The following is a 19361-nucleotide window of genomic DNA, read 5'->3' on the forward strand; positions in this document are numbered from 1 at the left end:
CAATGAAGTCACAGAAATCTGCCTAGTAAACACTGTCTGCAAAGGACTGGAAAATCCTAGATCTCTTTACTTCAGTTTGTGACAGTGTTTAGGAATTACGGAGTAGTTTAAATTATTGTGTTCTTGCTTTAAGAGAAAACTGTATTGTGACATATATTTCTAGTAATGCACCAGAAAGTGTCCTTTGTATCTCTCTAAGGTTCTAAAAGTACTTTTCTGCCTTGGGGTCATTACTTAAAAAGTGGGTCAGGAGCTAATATTGGTTTTGATTTAGTTTTCAGTAACCAAGAAGCAGACCAGTTACATACTTCCTTTGTCTTTTACATGTTCCTTGTAAAGTAGGAAATTTAAGAATTTTGTTTTCTTTTGAATCAGGGTTTCACTATATGGCCCTGGCTGGTCTACAACACAGACCAGGCTGGCCTTCAACTTACAGAGACCCACCTGTCTGTGCTTTTTAAGTACTGGAATAACAAGCATGCTGCCACATCTGGCTAGAAAGAATGCTTTTCACAAGATCAAGAATTCAAGCTATAAAATGATTTTTCCATACCATTGTAAAAGTAGAGAATAAAAAAGCAAGATAAAGAATCGAAAGTAATAATTAAAAAATGTCCCATAAAGATTTATGAAGACCTGAAGTTTCTGCCATTTTGAATAACTAAAATCATGTTTTCTTTATGTTTATCAGATCAGTTACTTGTCTGTTGCTGTGATAAAATACCATGACCAAAAGTAGCTTAGGGAAGAAAAAGGTTTATTTTAGCGTGCAGTTCTAGGGGAACTGGGCTGAGCAGCAGATAAGCATTGGCAGCAGGAACAAGAAGCTGGCTGATCACATGTTATCTGCAGATTGGAAGCAGAGAGAAAAAACAACGGGGTATGTCCATAAATCTCAAAGCCTGCCTGCACTGACAGACTTTCTTCATCAGGGCTCTACCTCATAAAGGTTCTGTGATGTCCCTAAATAGCATCACCAACTAGGGACCAAGTATTTAGAAACATAAGCCAATTGGGAACATTTCTCATTTAAAACCACAATAGTCCTTAGAAGCATCATTAGCTCTCCTACCAATAGTTCTGAGTTGCAGAGTGAGGACCTCTGAAGGGCTGAGGACCCCAGAGGGATCATCCTTTGGGATAGTACCTCTGAATATTCCCCTCTCTTGGCAGGTAGAGGAAGAGCTGCAGGAGCAAGACTTCTTGGACCGCTGCTTCCAGGAGATGCTGGATGAAGAAGACCAGGACTGGTTCATCCCAGCACGAGACCTGCCTCAGGCTGTGGGACACTTACAGCAGCAGTTAAATGGACTATCAGTCAGCGACAGTCACGAATCTGAAGACATTTTGGTAAGAGCCTTCAGTAGTTCCACGTGTGACATCCTGTAAGGAATATAGTGTTTGGAGTCGTAGATGCCTGTGTGGCCCTACACCCTACATCAGATCTCTGGAGCCTCTCAGCTGCCATGTCTTCACCCCTTAAATGGCCTCCAGCTCTGTGAAACTGTAGTCATCAGCCTTCATTTACCCTGATGCTCTGTACTGGGATAAGATTAGAAGTCTGAGTTGGCCTTCAGTAGCACCACTTGGTAATTGTCTTTCTCTTTCACTATCTGTATCTAATGTACTCTTGCTCTGCTAGGAAAACTGTTCCTATTAGAAGGAACACATTCCTGACAGGCCAGTTTGTAGTTCATTTGAATCAGAGAAGTGAGTTCCTTGCCTTTTATTTTGATGTGGCTGGAATCCTGTGAGCACTGTGGTTCCCACATAGCTTGTGAGTGGCTCTGCCTTGCAGTGAGCCAAGACTCAACAAGACCAGCAAGGGGCACAGAAAGGTGAGAAAAATAGAGGTTCTGGTATCCCAACTGGCTTCATGGAATATTGTTTTTTACCATGTTAATAATCTGTTCAATGGCTTGAAGTGCTTTTTTGGAATGAATATCATTCAGACATTCAGGGGAATATCCTGAAATGGAGTGGAAGAAAGAGGGAGGAGCCTCTGAGAATAATTTAGTGACAGCCTGGGGTGTTAAGAATCTTCCTTCTTTCCCAAAGCTTACCAGGAAGAGTACTGTGGTGTGGCTCAGTTGTGGAACACTTGCTTAGCATGTATCAGAACTGCAAAACAAAGTTTTAAATGATTTGGTATTTTTCTCCCAGTCCCTGTCCCCTTTCCCTTCTCTTTCCCTGTACTTTCATCTTTCTGCAGGGCTGGGGATTTGAACCTTGTACATGCTAGGCAAGTACTCTACCAATACATCCCTAGCCTGAAAATAAGTTTTAAAGTATAATATGACATGAAAGTAGAAAGATGGCCATCGGAATGGAGAGGGATAAGAGGCAGGTATCAGCAAGTCAGTGTATTGCATATGTATAAAATGTTATAGAGAAACTCAATATTTTGTATGCTAAATTAATTTTTTTAAAGAAAATTCTCTTTAATGATAGCATACATCCATCTCCAGCTAATGCTAAAAGAGAAGTCAGCCTAGAAGAGACATTGTATTCGACATAAGCTAATCATCCTCGTGACAGTCAGGTTCAGTCTTCAGGTTACACTTTCAGCAATGTAATAGGGACAGAAGACTGTAAGTCTACCCAATTAGACAGATGGGAGACATACACAGCAAAGACATTTCCAAAATTATTTCTTAAGTACCCCAGTGATGTGAAACAGCAGGATCTTTTTCAGTGACAGGGTTCTGAGGAGAAGGTCACAGGGGATGAGAAAGAGAGGAGAAGTATAAGGTAGAAAAGATAAAAGCTGGGGTGTGGAGGTCTTACACAAGCTATGTCTCATGTCACCTAAGCTTCTTAAGAAGAATAGCACCTAGCATACTACTTCCAGGGGTGAAATGAAAGGAAATGGGGAACTTCTAGGAAGTCAGCACAGTGGGGCAGACTCAAAAGAGGAGGCTAATCAAACAGTGCTGCACAAGGGGAAGCAGGGTATCTCAAGAACATTACTGACTAAACCCACATTGATCTGTGGGCTGATAAATATAGCCCCATGTGGAAGAAAGAGTTGGTTTTTCAGGATCTGAAGTAACCCCACCACAAACACCCTGGTTCCAGACCATTGCTAGTTCTCCAAAGCATATTCCTGTTTATTAGGAAGAAACTATATTATTATCAGTACCTCCAGGCCCTTAGGGAAAGCTTCCTAGCCCTAAGTCCAAGGTTATTACTAGCTCCCACAAGAAGTTTCCTAATTCTTGCCTCAGGGCCTAAATGAAAGCCTTACTTCATCATCAGACAACTCCTTAACAAATTAGTGTTTTACTTTTCTTGTACCTTTTTCTTTTATTCTTATTTCCTTTTCTTTTCTTTTCTTTTTTTTTTTTGTTTTTGTTTTTGTTTGTTTTGTTTTTTGTATTTTTTTTTAAGACAGGGTTTCTCTGTGTAGCTTTGGAGCCTGTCCTGGATCTCGCTCTGTAGCCCAGGCTGGCCTCGAACTCACAAGAGATCCACTTGCCTCCTGAGTGAGTGCAGGGATTAAAGGTATGCACCACCACCACCCGGCTAATGTTTTACTTTTCAAATAAGTGGACATATTTGTCATATTGCTTATCTGGCAGAACTATGCTTTTCTCAAAAAGAAAACTAGAACTTTATGGCACGTCAGGACTTAAGATTGGTTGTTACCCTGTAATGCCTCAATAAGCAGCTTGTTAGAGTCCTTTTCTTTGATTTGGTGCCTTATTTTAAATAAGCAGTGGCTCCTTTCTGATGTTTGGAGCCAAACAAATGTGTATCCTACTGTCCTAATCTCTAACAGGCCTGAGTACAATGAACTTACCTTTGAGGTTTTTTGTTTTTTGTTTTGTTTTTTGTTTTTTTGAGGCAGTCCTCCCTCAGCTAAATTCTATTGTGTGAGACTTACTATCTCCAAAGAATTAGTAAATCCTTTATATCACCAATTCTACTCTTCTACTTCTCACCTTAGTAGTGGAGTGTTACCGAACACATGAGATGCCTTTTACAACCTCTACAAAATTGGCTATAAATGGATCTTACACATGAAATTTAAATGCAAATTGCTGAACCTCTGAAAGGTACTGGAAGGCACTCTCCATGTTTGACAACCTGCTTTCCATGAGTGCACCAATAGCATGTCAAAGCTCACTACAAAACTTTTTTTTTTTTTTTTTTTTTTTGGAGACAGGGCTTTTCTTTGTAGTTTTGATGCCTTCCCTGGATCTCACTGTAGAGCAGGCTGGCCTTGAACTCACAGAGATCTGCCCGACTCTGCCTCCCCAGTGCTGGGATTAAATGCGTGTGCCACCCTCACTCAGCACAAAGATGTTTCTACACAAAGCTCCTTGCACCCAATTCTGTGAGCAGATTCATCCCACAGAGCAAAGTTATTCAGAGGCCTTACCCTGAGTTCAGGGTGTTTCAAGTACCACATGGAACTTCACAGGACAGGGATTCTGCAGGAGGGTTTGTTAGTTAAATTGGTGCTGCTGGTGGCTGGCTGTGAGCCATGGTTACCTTTCTAGAGCTTTATTGAGGGGGGGGGAGAAGGAGAGAGAGAAACAGAGAGACCGCATGGAGGTAAGAGAGAAGTGGGGGCACAGAGGGCCCGCCTGCTTTTTAGGCTGGCCCTTGTCCCAGGATGATGATGTAATTAAGGACAAAACCCTTACATCCCAGACTTTCACTTATTAAAAAAAAAAAAAAAAAAGCAGGTAGCACGTGCACTCATGGTTTTGTGGTCTCGCTGGACGGTGGAGGCGGCAAGTGGCAGCAGTCAGCAGGTCCTTGGTTGGTGTATATCCGAGTCACGGCACCAAATGTTGGTTAAAGCAATGGCGCTCCTGGTGGTTGGCGGCAATGCGGACAGAGGGGTATGCTGGTTGGCAGAAGAATCACGAGCCGTGGTTACCTTTCTAGAGCTTTAGTAAGAGAGGGAGGGAGGGAGGGAGAGAGACAGAGACCAAATTAATTTTTTTAATCATGAAAAATAAAATAAAGTACAGCTTGCTTTGAGATATGTTTTCTTTTGATTCTTATTTCAGAGCAAAAGTAACCTGAATCCAGATGCCAAGGAGTTTATTCCAGGAGTGAAGTACTGAGGTGTTGGAAGCTTCCAGAAGGACTTGTCTTGTCCCCGTACCTGGGGTCAGCAATGCACAAAAAGGCATAGCTGAAGGGGGGTGGCAAGGGTGTGTGGCCAGGGCGGGTTGGGTTGGGAAGGTGGTTTAACTGAATACTGTGACTGAGTAACTAATGTGCGAGGTACTACTCTCCAAGCCCTCTGAACTTGGCTCTTCTGTTCTGCTGACTTGTTCAGAGCAGTTTCCCATTTTATTTTATTTTTGAGAAGTTCTTTGGAGTTGTTTTTCCCTTCTAAGGAATGTTCTGTCTGCATTCGAGCAAAATAAGCTGACCAAGGGAAGCAGTATTTAAGAAGTAATCTTCCCTGCTGTGTACCTACCAGGAGCAGGGTATCTGGAGAGCTTAAGGCGTTTGCAGCTGGGTGGTAAGAGGGAAAAACAGAACAGGAGATGTAAACCAGATGCAACACTCAACCTCTCCAACCCCTGACATTTCCATAGTGAACTGGGGTACCATTGGCCCACAAAGCCCTTGTCTCCTGGCCTGAACTCTACTCAAGAAAACACAGATTTGGAAGTTCTTGGGTGAATGTAACTTTGGATTGATGCAAGTTGTACATCAGAAGAACAGGGCTGGATGGTGTCTGTCATGTAGTTGTACATCAGAAGAACAGGGCTGGATGGTGTCTGTCATGTAGTTGCTGCTGGCCTGGTGTTGATCATAGGTGTGTAGCTGTCACCCGTCATTTACAAGTCAAGGTCACATAGAGTCACTTTGCCTTCATGATCCATATGGGGGCTACTCCTGGCTTCTTTCCCTCACAGCTCTAAAAGACACGGTTAGCCGAAGTCTGAGACAGGCCTTTCATTGGGTTAGTTGCATCTTGAATCTTTTTGGACAGTTTTGTTTTATTTTCTTTAGCCCCATAAATATCTGGCTTTTATAGTGTCTTCTCTCAAAGATTTCTGGTTTTTGTTTTTTTCAAGGAAATATGTTTTTCCAAACACTAGTATGCTCAGCTCAGTTTGGGTGCTTCTCCTGCCTTACAGAGTGATTCCCAGAAACTAAGCTACTGAGGAGTCCTGCCTGAGAACACAACAGAGCTCCTTGAAGCTGTTAAAAAAAGCTGGGTATTATTGCTCCCACAAACTAGCTTTTTTTGTCTTCATGGGCCTGGCTGGGTGCACTTAGTTTTCCCTGTAACTCACTAGGGTTTTATTGATGCTCTGTGGAACTGAATTCCTTTGGGAGCTGCTGTTGTGAATAGAGGTGAAGGTGGTAGTGTTGAAGGTGAAAGAACAAGTGTCCTGTCCTGTTCATACTCCCAGGACAGGGGTTTGGAGAGGCCTGAGAGTGCTGTCCCTGTGCTGTGTGTTAGGTCTGGAAAGATCATGTAGCTTCCATTCTATCAGTTCAGCATGTGGATGTGGGCAGAGACTGGAAGAAAGGATTGAGTCTGGAAAGTTGGAACTTTTTCCTTTTTCATGAGCTAGTTTTCTGACTTTCTATTTTGTTTTGGTTCCAGGGATAGAACCCAGAGTCTCACTTTTGCCAGGTTAGTCCTACCCTTGAGCTGTTCTTAACCCTCCCTTGTTGACTTGTAAACAGCCCCAGCAGTTAAACAGAAACTTCCCTGTTTTTCCTGTTAAAGTTTCATAGGATAGCATCTTGTGACAGTGGCCTTCCCCTTTAGGTCACATCATAGTGAGTAGCTCAGGGAAATTGTATGTCCAGACACATACTGACTCCCAAAGCTTCTCCCTCAAGAGAATAAAACTAGGAACTCCTAGTCCTCTGGGAGGACTCTATTCCTGCTTCAGCTTTTAGTTTGGCTTGCCACTTCTAATAAGGAGAAGGGTATGGGTAGGGCATAGAAGATTCTGCTGCAGTCTCCACGAGGCTGTTGGAGTTCAGAATGTATCAGGATTGCAGGAATATCCTTGAGAATCTTCGCCTGAATATAGTGCACCCTTCTTTGAGTACAAGTGCAAGCCTGAGGAGGTTTTATTCCATCCTAAAGTTTTGCCCTTTGGAAGCCAAGCTGCTAGGTGTGGTCCCAGAGGCCTACCTCCCCTCCTGCTGTGCTGACTCATTTTACTTGGATGTTGATATCTGTCTTGGTTTCGAGGGTGCATTTGGTTAATACTACTAGAGTGCTGTGTACCTGAAAGCAAGTGCTGGTGTGTTGGGTCCACCTCAGAGCAGCATGCTGACTCCAGGCTTGGGATACAGCCAGTGAGGTAGGTGGTCCTTAGTGATTGTGGAATGATTTATTCCTGTGACCCAACTCTCCTATCATTCAATGTTGTGAAGTAGCATAATTGTGCCCCAGACTACAGGCTCAGCCTTAGAGTTTGCCAGCTTAGCAGAAGAGTTTTGGGTTTGGGAGGGTTTTGTTTCCCCCTTGAGAATTTATACAGCAATAGAAAGTGTTCTTAATAGTTCCTGGTCTGGCTGGTCCCAGTCTTCATTTATTAGACTGAGTTCTAATTGTGATTATTTGACTCATTAACTTTCCTTTTGTGGAGGGGTTAAGGGATAAAGGAATGTCTCTTCAGGCATTTTGGACTGCATAAGAAATTATGGAGGTAGCCAAAGCCTGGGTACTATTACTATAGCTCAGGGTCTGGGGCCAGTTTCTAACTATAGTGTACCTGACTTTTGGTTGTCATATAAGCAAGCCAGAAAATAGTCTAAAGATTGGATCTTTTTTATTGAACTAAGATCTCACATGTGCTATGCAAGCACTACACCAGGCTGCATTCCAAACCTGTGAGAGAGGCTGGATCTTGGGAGCACCCCTATTTCCAAAGTCAGAAGAGCTGTGATTGCTTCATTAAGATTGTAAGGCTAACCATGTCTTAAAAATAAATGTTTTAGTGTTTTTAAAACTACTAAGCATTTTTCATATTATTGCTATGTCAAGGGTTTGTTTTGAGTTTCAAGAAACTAAGATGCAGGTAAACAGCTCTGCAAGTCAGCACCTTCAATTGAGTGAGCTGGGAAAGGGGGACAGCCGAGTGAACCTCTTGACTGGGGCTGTGGTAGATAAGCATGTGACTGTCTGGCTTCCTGAATTTGTCCCCTGTTGCTAGAGGGAAAAGATCTCTTCAGTAAGAGTCTTGGTATTACATGCTACTAGTCTAGGTTTATAGGATGTCAAGAATAGGAGTTTGACTAAAAGTTGGAGGTACCATCTGGTGGAAAAGCTTATGCCAGCCACTCTCCTCTGGGAGAGAGAGCAAGGGTTGGAGGCATTAGTTTTGTCAAGTAGGGAGAGTAGAAAGGATGCTGATATGTGAAGCAGGGACCCTGAGTGACCTGTCTATTCACAATTGCCATGAGACTCATTGCCCCCAGGAATGGTCAGTTCTGGGATAGCTCAGTGCAGTGGGTGTGAGCACCTTCCAAAGTTCATTCTGCTACCTGGAGGATGTAACCAGACTTAGAGAGTCACAATCTGGAAGGAGTGGGTTTCTTTTTCCCATGTTTAATCTTCCAAGAAGTCGCTGGTAGTGATGGGAACAGAGCAGGAATCTGCCCAGGGAAACATTAGACTGCATACTACCTGCCCTCTGCCCTCATCAGCCAACACACTGCTGAACCCCAGACGTTTCCATTCCCTGGGAGTCAGGACTAGGTTGTAAGACACACTACTCTCTTCAAGATGTCAAGCTTAGGAGACACACTTCCTTTCCTGTTCTTGGAGAACAGGAGGAAATTCAATAAAAATATAATTTGAATGGAAAATTTGCTGAGCTTTCCTCCAAATTTACCTGACTGCCTTTATTTTAAAATGAATAAACATTCCAGGTTACTTAATAATATTAAGATTTTGTTTTTTCAGGGGGAGGGGTAGTTCTTAGGATCAAACTCAAGACCTCACACAGCTAGGCAGCATTCTACCACTGAAGCAATCCTTACTCTGGTTAAGGATATTTAAAAAAAAAAAAAATTTTTTTTTTTTTTTTCGAGTCATAGTCTTGCTCTGTGGTCCAGACTAGACTTGAACCTCTGATCCTCCTGCCTCAGCCTCTTCAGTGCTGAGATGATAGGTGTGGACCACCTGGTTGTCCTAAATAGCTTAATATTGTACTGTTACCAAATCGTCTTTCAGCGCTGGGGGTTAAATGGAAGATGTCGTGCACGGGTGAGGAAGTGTTCCAACAGTAAACTATATCCCTTAACTATCATATGCATTTCCTGTAAAGTAGTAACATGTTTTGCTTTATAAACACACAAACAGAATTTTGTCCTGCCAGTTGTGAGCCTTCAGAAATATTTAACAGCAGATTGTGGGCAGTACTCATCTTTCATACCAGGATTTGAGAAGAGGCAGAGGCAGGTAGATCTCTAGTTTGAGGCCAACATAGAGTTCAGACTAACCAGGTCTACATAAATGAGACTTTGTCTATAAATAAGTTAATAAAAATAAACTAGTACTTGAAAAGTAGAAACAGCTTTGAGCTGGGGTAGCTCCTTAATGATGCCTATCAGACAAATCATGAAACTCACTGGGTTTAAGTGTCTCTAAGTCACTGAGTTTAAGAATTTCCTTTAGGGCTGGAGTACCAACCACCGTATTTGTTTCTCCCAGTCAGCTCTCTCATATGCTGGTCCCCAGGCCCTGGTGTGATTAATGCACCTTTTCTGGACATTGCATGTCAGTGGCATCAAATTAATTTATTTATAACTAGAATTAATTTATTTGGCACTTTTTTTTAGGTGTTCTTTCAGTATTGAGCTGTTTCCTGTTGATGAATATGCTGTACTTTTGTCAGCCCCTTAAGCTTGGGTTTCAGCCTCCTCAGCTCCACTGGCTCTCCACCTCTACTTTGGCAAGTTCTCTGTGACCTTCGAAGCATCTGAGGCCCATTTAATAATGAGCACAAGTGGACAGGGATAGAAACTACACTAGTGTTTCACTCAGAATCAGTGCTCAAGACTGCAACTTTCTAGTCATGTCCCTGGGTATTAGCGTTGTCCACCATGCTGCTGGACTCTTGAGGTGGTGATGTACACAGGAGGAAAGAGGGTCAAAGTAGAAATGGAGGAGCCAGAGGAGCCAGTGGAGCAAAGCAGCCTAATGATGCCCAGGCTGCCTGGCTCCTCCAGTAAACCTAGGTCTAGAGTAGACTCTTGTCCCTGTTGCAAATGTTTAAAAGCTCACAGGGCCTTTAAAATCTGAAAAACAAGCTGGAGGTATGGCTTAGCAGTTAAGAACATGTTTGCTCCTGGTTCAATTCCCAGATGGCTTACAACCATCTCAAACTCCAGTCCCAGACAGGACTGGATTTTTTTCTGGTCCCTGCAGGCGCACACACAGTGTACATAAATGTAGGCAGAACACCCAAACATAAAATTACCACAGAATCCTTAAAACAATTTTCCTAAAAACACCAAAAGTGGGGGGGAAATTGCTTAAAATTTTTGCTCCACAAATCAATAAATGTACTTGCTGAAGTGCTGAGGTAGCACCTTCCTGACTAAACCTGGCTCCCTCCTTCCACATGTATGGACAGGTATACTGTGCAGGAGTTGAAGAGAGGGAAAACAGAACCCAGAGGTTAAAACTAGCATTGTGCACATCCAGACCTGGTTAATCTTAGTTGCCAACTGGTACTGGGAATGACAGTACCTCTGGGCAATTCAAGAGTTTTTCCTAGAAGGATTAGCTCCAGAAGAACAACACCCCCCCCCCCCCCCCCCCCCGGCTGGCAGCAGCAGCCTAGCTATAAAGATCTGAGAGAGAAGTGTCCCACTATAACCAGAGCCAGATGAGCAGCAGTGAGGAACAGGCCGGCTACTTGGCCCACAGGGATTCATTCAGACAAGAAACAATAAAATGCCTTGTGTACCTACAGCTGCCAAATCAAAGGTTAAGTCAAAACTGAGACTAGGATTGTACTATCCCTAAATCCTAATGGGAACCTTGGGAGAGGGTGTGATAGATCTTGAGTCATTCCCCAGGAGGTAGGCATGGATACAACTTAATTCCATCATAAGAAATCGTAACTCTGCCAAGAGGAAACTGGGTTCCAGCTCCTGGCAGCCAAAGCATGTGGTGTAGAAATGGGAAGTGCGGAGCCATTATATGCTTAAAAGCCTGGTAGGTGCATGTACCAGAGCAATCACCTGGAGTGTATCTTTCAACACTGAACCTGTTAGGCTAACCTGCTGGAAGTGCTGAAGACATGCACAGCAATGTGTTGATCCCATCCTACTGGGGAGGGGGTAAAGTGCATTTATTTTCTTCTATATGTGTTTTTAACAACAAAAAAAGCTCCTCCTTCTAACACTCACTGTCAGCTGGATGGGGGAGGGAGTGCAGGCCCTAGAAGGTATAGGAATAGAAGGCAATAGCGTTGACGCTATAGTCCATAGGAAGCTGGTATCCAATGTGCTTGGCTCCTAGGCTGGCACCTCCCAGTGCAGAAGAATGCTGTAGCTTCATCAGGGTAAAGCTGGAAAAGGATTTCTGGGCCTGCAGCTCTCGACCCTGAGTCAGTGCCAGGAGAAAGCCTGGAGAGAAGAACACAGGGAAGAGATCAGCAGCTAGGACTTCAGTGGAGATGCTGGAGACCCCATGCCCAAGCATCCAGCACAGAGGCACCAGCATGCTGTGGGTCCTGGGACCAACAGCCCAAGGAACCTATACTCAGTTCCAGAGCATGCAACACCCACACTTATTGGTGCCAGAATCTAGTAGGGACCCTGAGCTGTTTCAGAGTCTAATGTAAACCCTGAAACTGGCTGAGCTGAGGCTGCCATGCGAAATTCTTTCTGACTAGAATGGTGACTAAGGCTACCACAGGTTATCACACACTGGGCTGATTATCACACACTGGGCTGAGCTGTAAGGGGATGGCTCCATGGTTAAGGGTATTTGCTGCTCATCAGAGGACCTGGGTTCAGTACCCAGCACCCACATGGTGGCTCACAATACCTGTAACTCCAGTTCTAACAACCTTCTACTCCTCCTTGGGTACTGCACACCTATGGTGCACAGACATGCAGGCAAAAATACCCACACAACATAAAAGTAAATGAATCTTATGTTTTGGTTGTGAGCCTAGCTTGCCAGGCGGTGGTAGCACACGCCTTTAATCCCAGCACTCAGGAGGCAGAGGCAGGTGGATCTCTGTGAGTTTGAGGCCAGCCTGGTCTAAAAAGCGAGTTCCAGAAACCCTGTCTCAAAAAACCAAAAAAAAAAAAAAAAGGTAACTAAATCTTAAACAGTGATTAATACATCATTTAGAATAGAACATCTTTCCACCAGCTCAAGAGCTAGAGCTGTACAGCTCTACAGTAGAGCACAGGTTTAGCAGGCACATACCCCAGGAGGGGTCACAGGGGCTGACCCTACTTCACCCTCCTTTCCAGCTGCACCTGCCCATGCAGACTCACCGTCCTTCAGCATCTCCCAGCTCTTCCACACTGAGCCCACACACACAATGGGGAGGCCAAGCTTCCCTTGGAACAAGACCTGGAAAGAAGGCAGAAATAGGATGCTGCAAGCTGACCCTAGACCTTGTCAGGGCCTCAGGATGTTTCCTCAGACCAACTTCAGTCCAAGACACTCTCCCTTTAGTGGGGAAACTGAAGGTGGACTGGCGGGGGAGGAGCGGCAAGGAGGAAAACATGAAAGTAAGGCAGAGAAGAGGAAAGGAATGGTCAAGAGGAAAGGAATGGTCAAATGGGAGGATGTTGAGTAGGAAGATAGAGCGCCTAGAAGACAAGCACCACATGAAGTCAGGCTCTACAGATCAGATGCATCAAAGCACATAGAGTTTGATGGGACAGTCTCACCACCCTAGGCCAAGGGCCAGACCTCCTCCAGCTGCCACCCACCTTTGTGTCTTGCTTCAACTCACCGGATCAATCACTGGCAAAACTGCCACAATATGTTTGCCCAGTATCTCCCCAGCCTTCTTGAAGATGTACCTGCAAAGGAGATCTCCCTGCTGTGCACCTGGAGCATGGAAGAGGAAGGGGCTGGAGAATACAGGAAGCAGCCTATCTACTTTAGCCGCTCTCTCCCTTCCGTAGGGCAGAGGCCAAGTCAGTGTTAGGTTGGATGCCCACATTGGTAAAGCAAGCTGCTTCCTACCATTCCAGGTACCTCCTCTTCTAGTGCCCTGCCCGAAGCAGCTCACTAAGCTTTGAGAAAATCCTCCCCCACCCCACCAGAGCAGTAGGACTAGACTCCAGTGAATATTAAACCATATTGCTGTGTATCAGCCCTGCAGACAAGGGACCCTGAGAAGACTGCTGATAGCCCTGTTGGTGACCAGCACTCCCAACAGTGTGCTACTGGCCAGCCCCATCTTGGCTGGTATTTCGAGCCTTAGTTCTGAGATAAGTCCTGGGGCCAAGGAATCCAAGTTAAAGGGGGGCAGACCTCACAGTGAAAACATAAGGTGTGACAGGCAGGCTCTTCCCAAAGCCAGTACAAGCTGCCTGAACTTTCCAAACCCTGCTTCTGTGAACTTGCCCAACAGACACACTTCAGGTTCTCAACCCAGGCCTGTGGATTGCACCAGCCACATGGCCACCAGGGAGAGAAACACCAGACAATCCAGTGCTGTCTAGTCCCATCTTCGCCCTATCCACCACACCAAGTTGAGCCACAGACTCCAGGGTACTTGGTGAGACAGCCACCACCACACAGGCTTAACCACGCACCACCCTCCCACTAGACATGCTTTTGTGGAACCAAGCTACAACCAAGCCGGCACCTACTGTACCTTCTGCAATTTTCTGGCAAAACCCAGCAAACTTGGATTTATCAAAGTCCCTATACAGGTGGGTGAGGATTCCTAGCCGATCTGGCACCTGAGGAACACAAGAGTAGACACAAACAGTCAACAGACACAGAAAACCCCTAGTTTGTCACCCCAAGCGGCCTTGCCAGTGTGTCCATTGGAATGACCAAAATATTTTGGGACTTTTTTAAAGCTTTAAAAATTACAGGAATTTGAGATTTATCATTTGAGTAGTTTTGTCTTCCTCAAGATGGAATTCATTGAAGAAATCTTCAAAAGACTGCCTGAGTTAAAGAGCAGTCCCCTACAGTCCCTACTTAAGAGGAGCAAACCGGAGGTTCTGAGAAGTGCTGCAACCAAGAATAGACTCACCTCCCAAACTGTCTTCCTCCACCACCTCCAATCTAACACATCACCCTTCTGAGTCCCCAAAAAATACAGATTCTCCAGAGTACATTTTAGTGGGTGTGGGATAAATATATCTACAGAAACATTACAAAGTGTTTTATATTCTTGTCTCATTTGGCTTTGTTTAAATGTTTGCAAAACTGCTGAAATTCCTAAGAGGCACACTGCCATACTACTATGAATCCTGTCCTTACCCTGTCACTTCTCCATGTTACTGTTCTGACCCACCTGGAGACCCCCACCCCCTTCTCCTGTGGATCCCCCAGTACCTGCACTAGGTATACATGACTGTGGTAGGCAGTACCTGGAAATAGTTGAACATGGCCTGCTTGACATAGCCAATATCATGAGGAGCTGCCTCCAGGTTGTCCATAGAGTCAAACACAATTTTCACAGCTCGGTGTGAAATCCAGTAGGCTGCAGGAGCAGAGAGCAAAGAAGACAGCCAATCATCAAGAAGGATTCTCAAGCCCAAGAAGTCAGTGATCGGTCAATCAGTGGCCCCCAGTAGGGAGGGAGGCTTTTAACCAAACTATGTGGCAGACCCAGACAAGGGAAAGCTGGTGGGAAGACTGAGTAGGTAAACTTGTCACATTGGCTCCCATTCTAAGACAAGGGTGGTTAGCTGTCGTACACAGCTGCAGATACATCATGAGCTGGACCCAGAAGCCACCAAAGACGTGTACATGCTGCCCTAAAAGTATTGTCAGTGGGCAGTGTTTCCAGACCCCCTTCCCATTGGCAGAGAGTCTCTGGACAGCTATGGCCTTAACCTTCAGTTTGAATCTTTCCCTTAGGTCTCCTAAAGTCAACAGAAGTAGGCTGCACCACCATGCCATAAACTGAACTCTGAGCATGAGAGGCTACTAAGGAGCAAGATGGTAATTCTGTGATTCTCCTAATACTACCCTGTACTCTGAAACAGGTTTAAGAGCTATTTAGGGACCAAGAGGGCAGGGAGAGGGCGGGGTATGCTCAGGCCCTGCATGTGCTCACCCGAGCCCTCATCTCCCATCATGTGGCCCCAGCCACCACAACCGTTCTCGGAGCCATTGGGGTTGACAAGCCTGCAGTTGGAGCCAGTTCCAGCGATGAGCACAATCCCACCTGGGGAGAGGGGATGGGAGCTCAGTGTGGCCAAGAGCCTGCATAGAGCAGCAGCTTCCCACTGCAAAAGATAGAAACCAGCCCCACAGTAGAGGGATCACCACCCAACCAGAGCAAACAGCCTACTTGTTTCTGTCCAGGGGATGAAGGAAGAACACAAATCTGCATTTCTTCAAGGGAACATGGCTCCCTGCCAGCTAGACTTCAAATGATCTTGGTTTACTGAGTACCTAATGCCAGAGACTATGGCAGACTCTGTTCTTACAGTGACCATCAGCACCCTAAATCATTCAGATAGCCACTCCCACTTCTACAGAAGCGAAAACCCTTCCACAACTTCTCAAATATGGAAGGCCTCTCAAAAATCAGAGCCTAAGCCAGTTTCATTTTTGAGATGGTCTCATAAGGTAGCCCTGGCTGACCTAGGACTTACATAGAATAGGCTGGCCTTGAACTTGCAGTAATCTGCCTGCCTCTGTCTCCTGAGAGACTCAGTTATATACCAGCATACTACCATACCTACAGAGTCCTACACTTCCTCTTTAGTACTCGCCATCTTCTGCCCCCATAGATTGCACCCCTCACTTCCCACCCAGACACTTATTCTGCCCTCCTTCCTCCTATGTGCCTGGTCCCTGGTCTAGCAAGTATTTTGATATGCCCAGGAAAGGACAGCTGGGACAGAATAACAATGGCTGCCTTCCAAATGTTTGTAAGAGAAGTTTTGCCACTTGTAGTTAAGGGGCTTTCTCTATAAGACAGCTCATTCTCAACCCCATCCCCGCTTCACATCCTCACCATTTGGTGTAGCTGTGGCGATAGAACCTGCTGCATCAGTGGTGATTACGTAACTTTCACTCAGGTGGGGAAATCGGCCCTTCAACTCTTCTATCAGGAGCTTCACTGCATCCGCCTGCTCCCCACCACTGAGGGACAGGCCCTAGGCCACAAGGGAGAGCGACACACTGAGCAAAGAAAGGAGGAAGCAGCCCCAGATCAGCTCTTTTCTTAACCCCTCTCCTCCTGATACCCACATCCAGCCAACCACCCCCTACCACCACCACAGTAAGCCCTTAGAAAGCCATGCCTGCACGGACAGCCTGGCCTAGGAAAGAGTGAAAGAAAGGGAGACACAGGCCAAGAAGCAAGGTGAGAGGATACGGAGAAAGCAGGTTGGCTTGATATTCATGGGATCTGACTGCCTGCATATCTCCCTTGTACATCTGAGAAGTAGCCACAGTCACGGCAACCTGGGAGAAGAAGAGCCAACGTTTAAAGAGCCTTCCAGGCTACAGGGTGCTGACCGTTTTGGAATACAATCTCACTATCTCACTTTCCCAACAACTCTTAGTATCTGTATTTGCAAAGTGAGGACACTGAGGCTGAGAGAAGGTGACTGACTTAAGGGACACTATACTGGGTAGCAAAGCTGAGATTCAAATCAAGGTACCAATGGGTCTCTGGAGCCCCATGCTCTTACAAAACATGCTCTATAAAAACATTATAGATGACCCCTGAAACCACAAGAATAGAGAAGATTGAGGGTCCTGGCCCTAGAGACCTTTTCCTCTCATTATCAAACTCATCTAACCCTGCTGGCCACCTGCTTCAGCACTGCTGACGGCTCCAGCTGCAGGTGACTCACCAGGCTTCGAAGGGGTACCTGAGGATCCACTCCAGCCTTCTGTTTGGCAGTGGTCACCATCTCGTTGATCCTCTCCACACACTTGTCTGTGCCAATCAGCTGGCCCCAACAGGGAAGGAGGGTTAAAAAGGCTTGCAGGACCTGTACAGCCCCTACCAGCTGCTAAGAGGCCTAGCCACCACCTGAACAGGAGTTACAGCACATTAAATAAGAAGCAAGCTCTCTGGTCCCCTCAGGATGGCTTTTTACCCAGTGGTTTGTGCTCAGTCCATCTGCTTCTGACAGGATCTTCCCATCCTCAGAAAGTAAAAGGGCTTTGGACCGTGTGCCTCCCCTATAAAGCACAAGCGGGGAGGAGACTCAGTCCTGCTAAAACTGCAGACAGAACCAAGCTTGCAGAGTAGTCCCTTATTAGAGTCTAGGGTAGAGACAGCTTTAGCAAACCCAACCTCTACTTCCAAGCCTACTTGTTTAGTGTCTGCCACACTCTTCCCCTCCCACTCACTCAACACCTAGACCTTCCAACTTGTCTGATGTGGGCTTCTCCACACTTTAGTAAGCCCCAGTTAGCAGGACTGCTCTGAATTAAGAGTGCATTAGGTTGTTTCGTGTCTGCTTCTCATTATGAGCACCACTAGGTACTACTCTAGATGGATTCCCTAACCTAACCGGCCCAGGGTCTGGCCAAAGCAACTTAAGAGTAAATACATCAAAGGAGAAGAGCAGACCTCTGCTCCTCTCACAACAGCTGAGAGCCACTCCTGTCACGCTGAGACCCATCTCCTGTCACCAGGGTCTTCAGTACACTTATGAGAAATGATCACCAGGCAGGGAGAAATTTATACAGACCTCAACAACTAAACCCACTAGGGTTAAACTCCTGGGGTACGTGGCATAGAGGAAGAGTGACGTTCGGAACGGTGATGTCCTACTGATCAGCACTTCCTGGAATGTGAAACTCGAAGATCCAACTCAAAGAGGAAATCAAGTTCGGAGGAGATATTAACGAACGAGACAGCAGACTAAGAATCCAAAATCACTTCTTGACAAATGAGGGAAAATTAAGCTCTACCTTCCAGATGACTATAACAAGACTAAGTGCAAACTCCTACATTCTGCTAAGGGTTTTTCCTTGTTTGTTTTTAAGGTGTCACAAAACAAAAAACACCAGAGGCCATCAACCTTAGCAATTCACGGAGACACACACCCCCCCTTTATTTTTTTTGGTTTTTCGAGACGACCCTGTGTAACTTTGCGCCTTTCCTGGAACTCGTTATGGAGACCAGGCTGGCCTCGAACTCACAGAGATCCGCCTGCCTCCGAGTGCTTCCCAGGATTAAAGGCGTGCACCACCACCGCCCGGTTACGGAGACACTTTAAGGGTAAGTCAGCAGTAAGCTGTTAAGATACCAGACCCTCCTCCTAGCATGTCCAGGTTTGACACACCCAGATCCACAAAAAAAAAAGTTTATCATGCGCAGGGGACAGGCCAAATCACCATCTTGCTCACCCTTGTTCTTGATTTACATATGTGGCAATTGAGGCCCAGAGCGGGCAGACGTCTCACCCAAAGCCATGACGGGCAGAGCTACTTCCCAAAGTCCAACAGACCAGTTTCTGAACAGGAGACTCTGGGAACCAACAGCAGGGGAGGGTCCCAGTCACCAGGACAAGACAGTGTCTGGGGGCACCTGCTCAGCTCCCGGCTTAGCCTTGGGCATAAATCTCAATCTGGGCTTCCGCCTCTTTCCTAGGTCCACCCGCGCGCGGCAACTTCCCACCTGACCCCAGCTCTGTACAACCTTCTTCCCGTGGACCCAGACGGCGAGAAGGTGGCGGCCGGGAGGGGCGTGGTCGCACCGTGGAGCACAGAGGCTCGGGACGTGGAGTAGGCTGCCGCCTCGCCCCCTGGCCCGCCGCTCCCTAACCCAGCGCTCACCCTTCCACGCCGCCATAGAGCTTGGCCATGCTACAGCTGCCACGGCAGGTCCCTCGGAGGCAGCCTCCCTCTCCCTCGGTGGATTCTCTCTACCCACCGCGCACCCGCCCCGTGTCATGTGACCTCGGCGCGCACGCGCAGGGTGCCAATGGCCCAGCTTCTGTCGCTAAGGCTGGCCAGTACTAGCCCGCTCTGTTCCAGCCCTGAGCTTCCTCTCGGAGGCCAAACCGCAACCAGCGAGCTTGGGAAGGTGTGCCAGGGAATGCCGGAAGCAGCAGGCAACCGAACGGTTAATTATGGGGCGCGCACGCGCAGACGCAAGCCGAGGCTTGCTCAGAGCCTGGCGGAAATGCCTGAGGACTAGGGCCGGGAACCAAGGTTTAGTTTCCCTGGAGCGCAGCCTGGGGTCTGCGCTGCGCTGAGCACTGAGCCG

At 46.3% G+C, this 19361-nt stretch overlaps 2 protein-coding genes and 1 long non-coding RNA gene across 10 annotated transcripts in view; 1 reads left to right on the forward strand and 2 right to left on the reverse strand.

Moving 5' to 3' along the window:
* Positions 1-6187, forward strand: part of Paip2b (poly(A) binding protein interacting protein 2B) — a 33318-nt gene extending 27131 nt beyond the window's left edge. For all 3 annotated transcript variants that reach the window (XM_036182733.1, XM_036182736.1, XM_036182735.1), the window contains 2 exons: positions 1174-1350; positions 5025-6187. In XM_036182733.1, coding sequence (XP_036038626.1) covers positions 1174-1350; positions 5025-5081 — 234 coding nt within the window. In that variant the 3' untranslated portion in view covers positions 5082-6187. The remainder of the gene's footprint in view (positions 1-1173; positions 1351-5024) is intronic.
* On the reverse strand, positions 741-4505 carry LOC118580779. Of its 3 annotated transcripts, none has more exons than XR_004944559.1 (3): positions 4385-4505; positions 1148-2121; positions 741-846 (listed from the first exon to the last, which is right to left on the reverse strand). It is a non-coding gene; the product is annotated as an uncharacterized LOC118580779 (long non-coding RNA). The 3 variants fall into 3 exon arrangements; XR_004944560.1 differs by lacking the exon at positions 4385-4505 and having other exon boundaries at positions 1148-1383; positions 2064-2094; XR_004944558.1 differs by lacking the exon at positions 4385-4505 and having other exon boundaries at positions 1148-2217.
* Positions 4682-19199, reverse strand: Nagk (N-acetylglucosamine kinase). 4 transcript variants are annotated; one of them, XM_036182730.1, is made up of 12 exons: positions 18929-19199; positions 18557-18620; positions 17239-17323; positions 16990-17088; positions 16143-16284; positions 15234-15344; positions 14542-14654; positions 13812-13899; positions 12939-13036; positions 12472-12550; positions 11368-11586; positions 4682-4901 (listed from the first exon to the last, which is right to left on the reverse strand). In XM_036182730.1, the coding sequence occupies exons 1-11, from the start codon at positions 19044-19046 to the stop codon at positions 11399-11401; spliced, it is 1185 nt and encodes a 394-aa protein (XP_036038623.1). In that variant the 5' UTR covers positions 19047-19199; the 3' UTR covers positions 4682-4901; positions 11368-11398. The 4 variants fall into 4 exon arrangements, with proteins under 4 accessions (XP_036038623.1, XP_036038622.1, XP_036038624.1 ...); XM_036182729.1 differs by lacking the exon at positions 4682-4901 and having other exon boundaries at positions 11270-11586; positions 18929-19198; XM_036182731.1 differs by lacking the exons at positions 4682-4901; positions 18557-18620 and having other exon boundaries at positions 11270-11586.
* Between the last annotated feature and the right edge of the window lie 162 nt (positions 19200-19361).

Source organism: Onychomys torridus, chromosome 3 (genome assembly GCF_903995425.1).
Source record: "Onychomys torridus chromosome 3, mOncTor1.1, whole genome shotgun sequence".
NCBI lineage: Eukaryota > Metazoa > Chordata > Mammalia > Rodentia > Cricetidae > Onychomys > Onychomys torridus.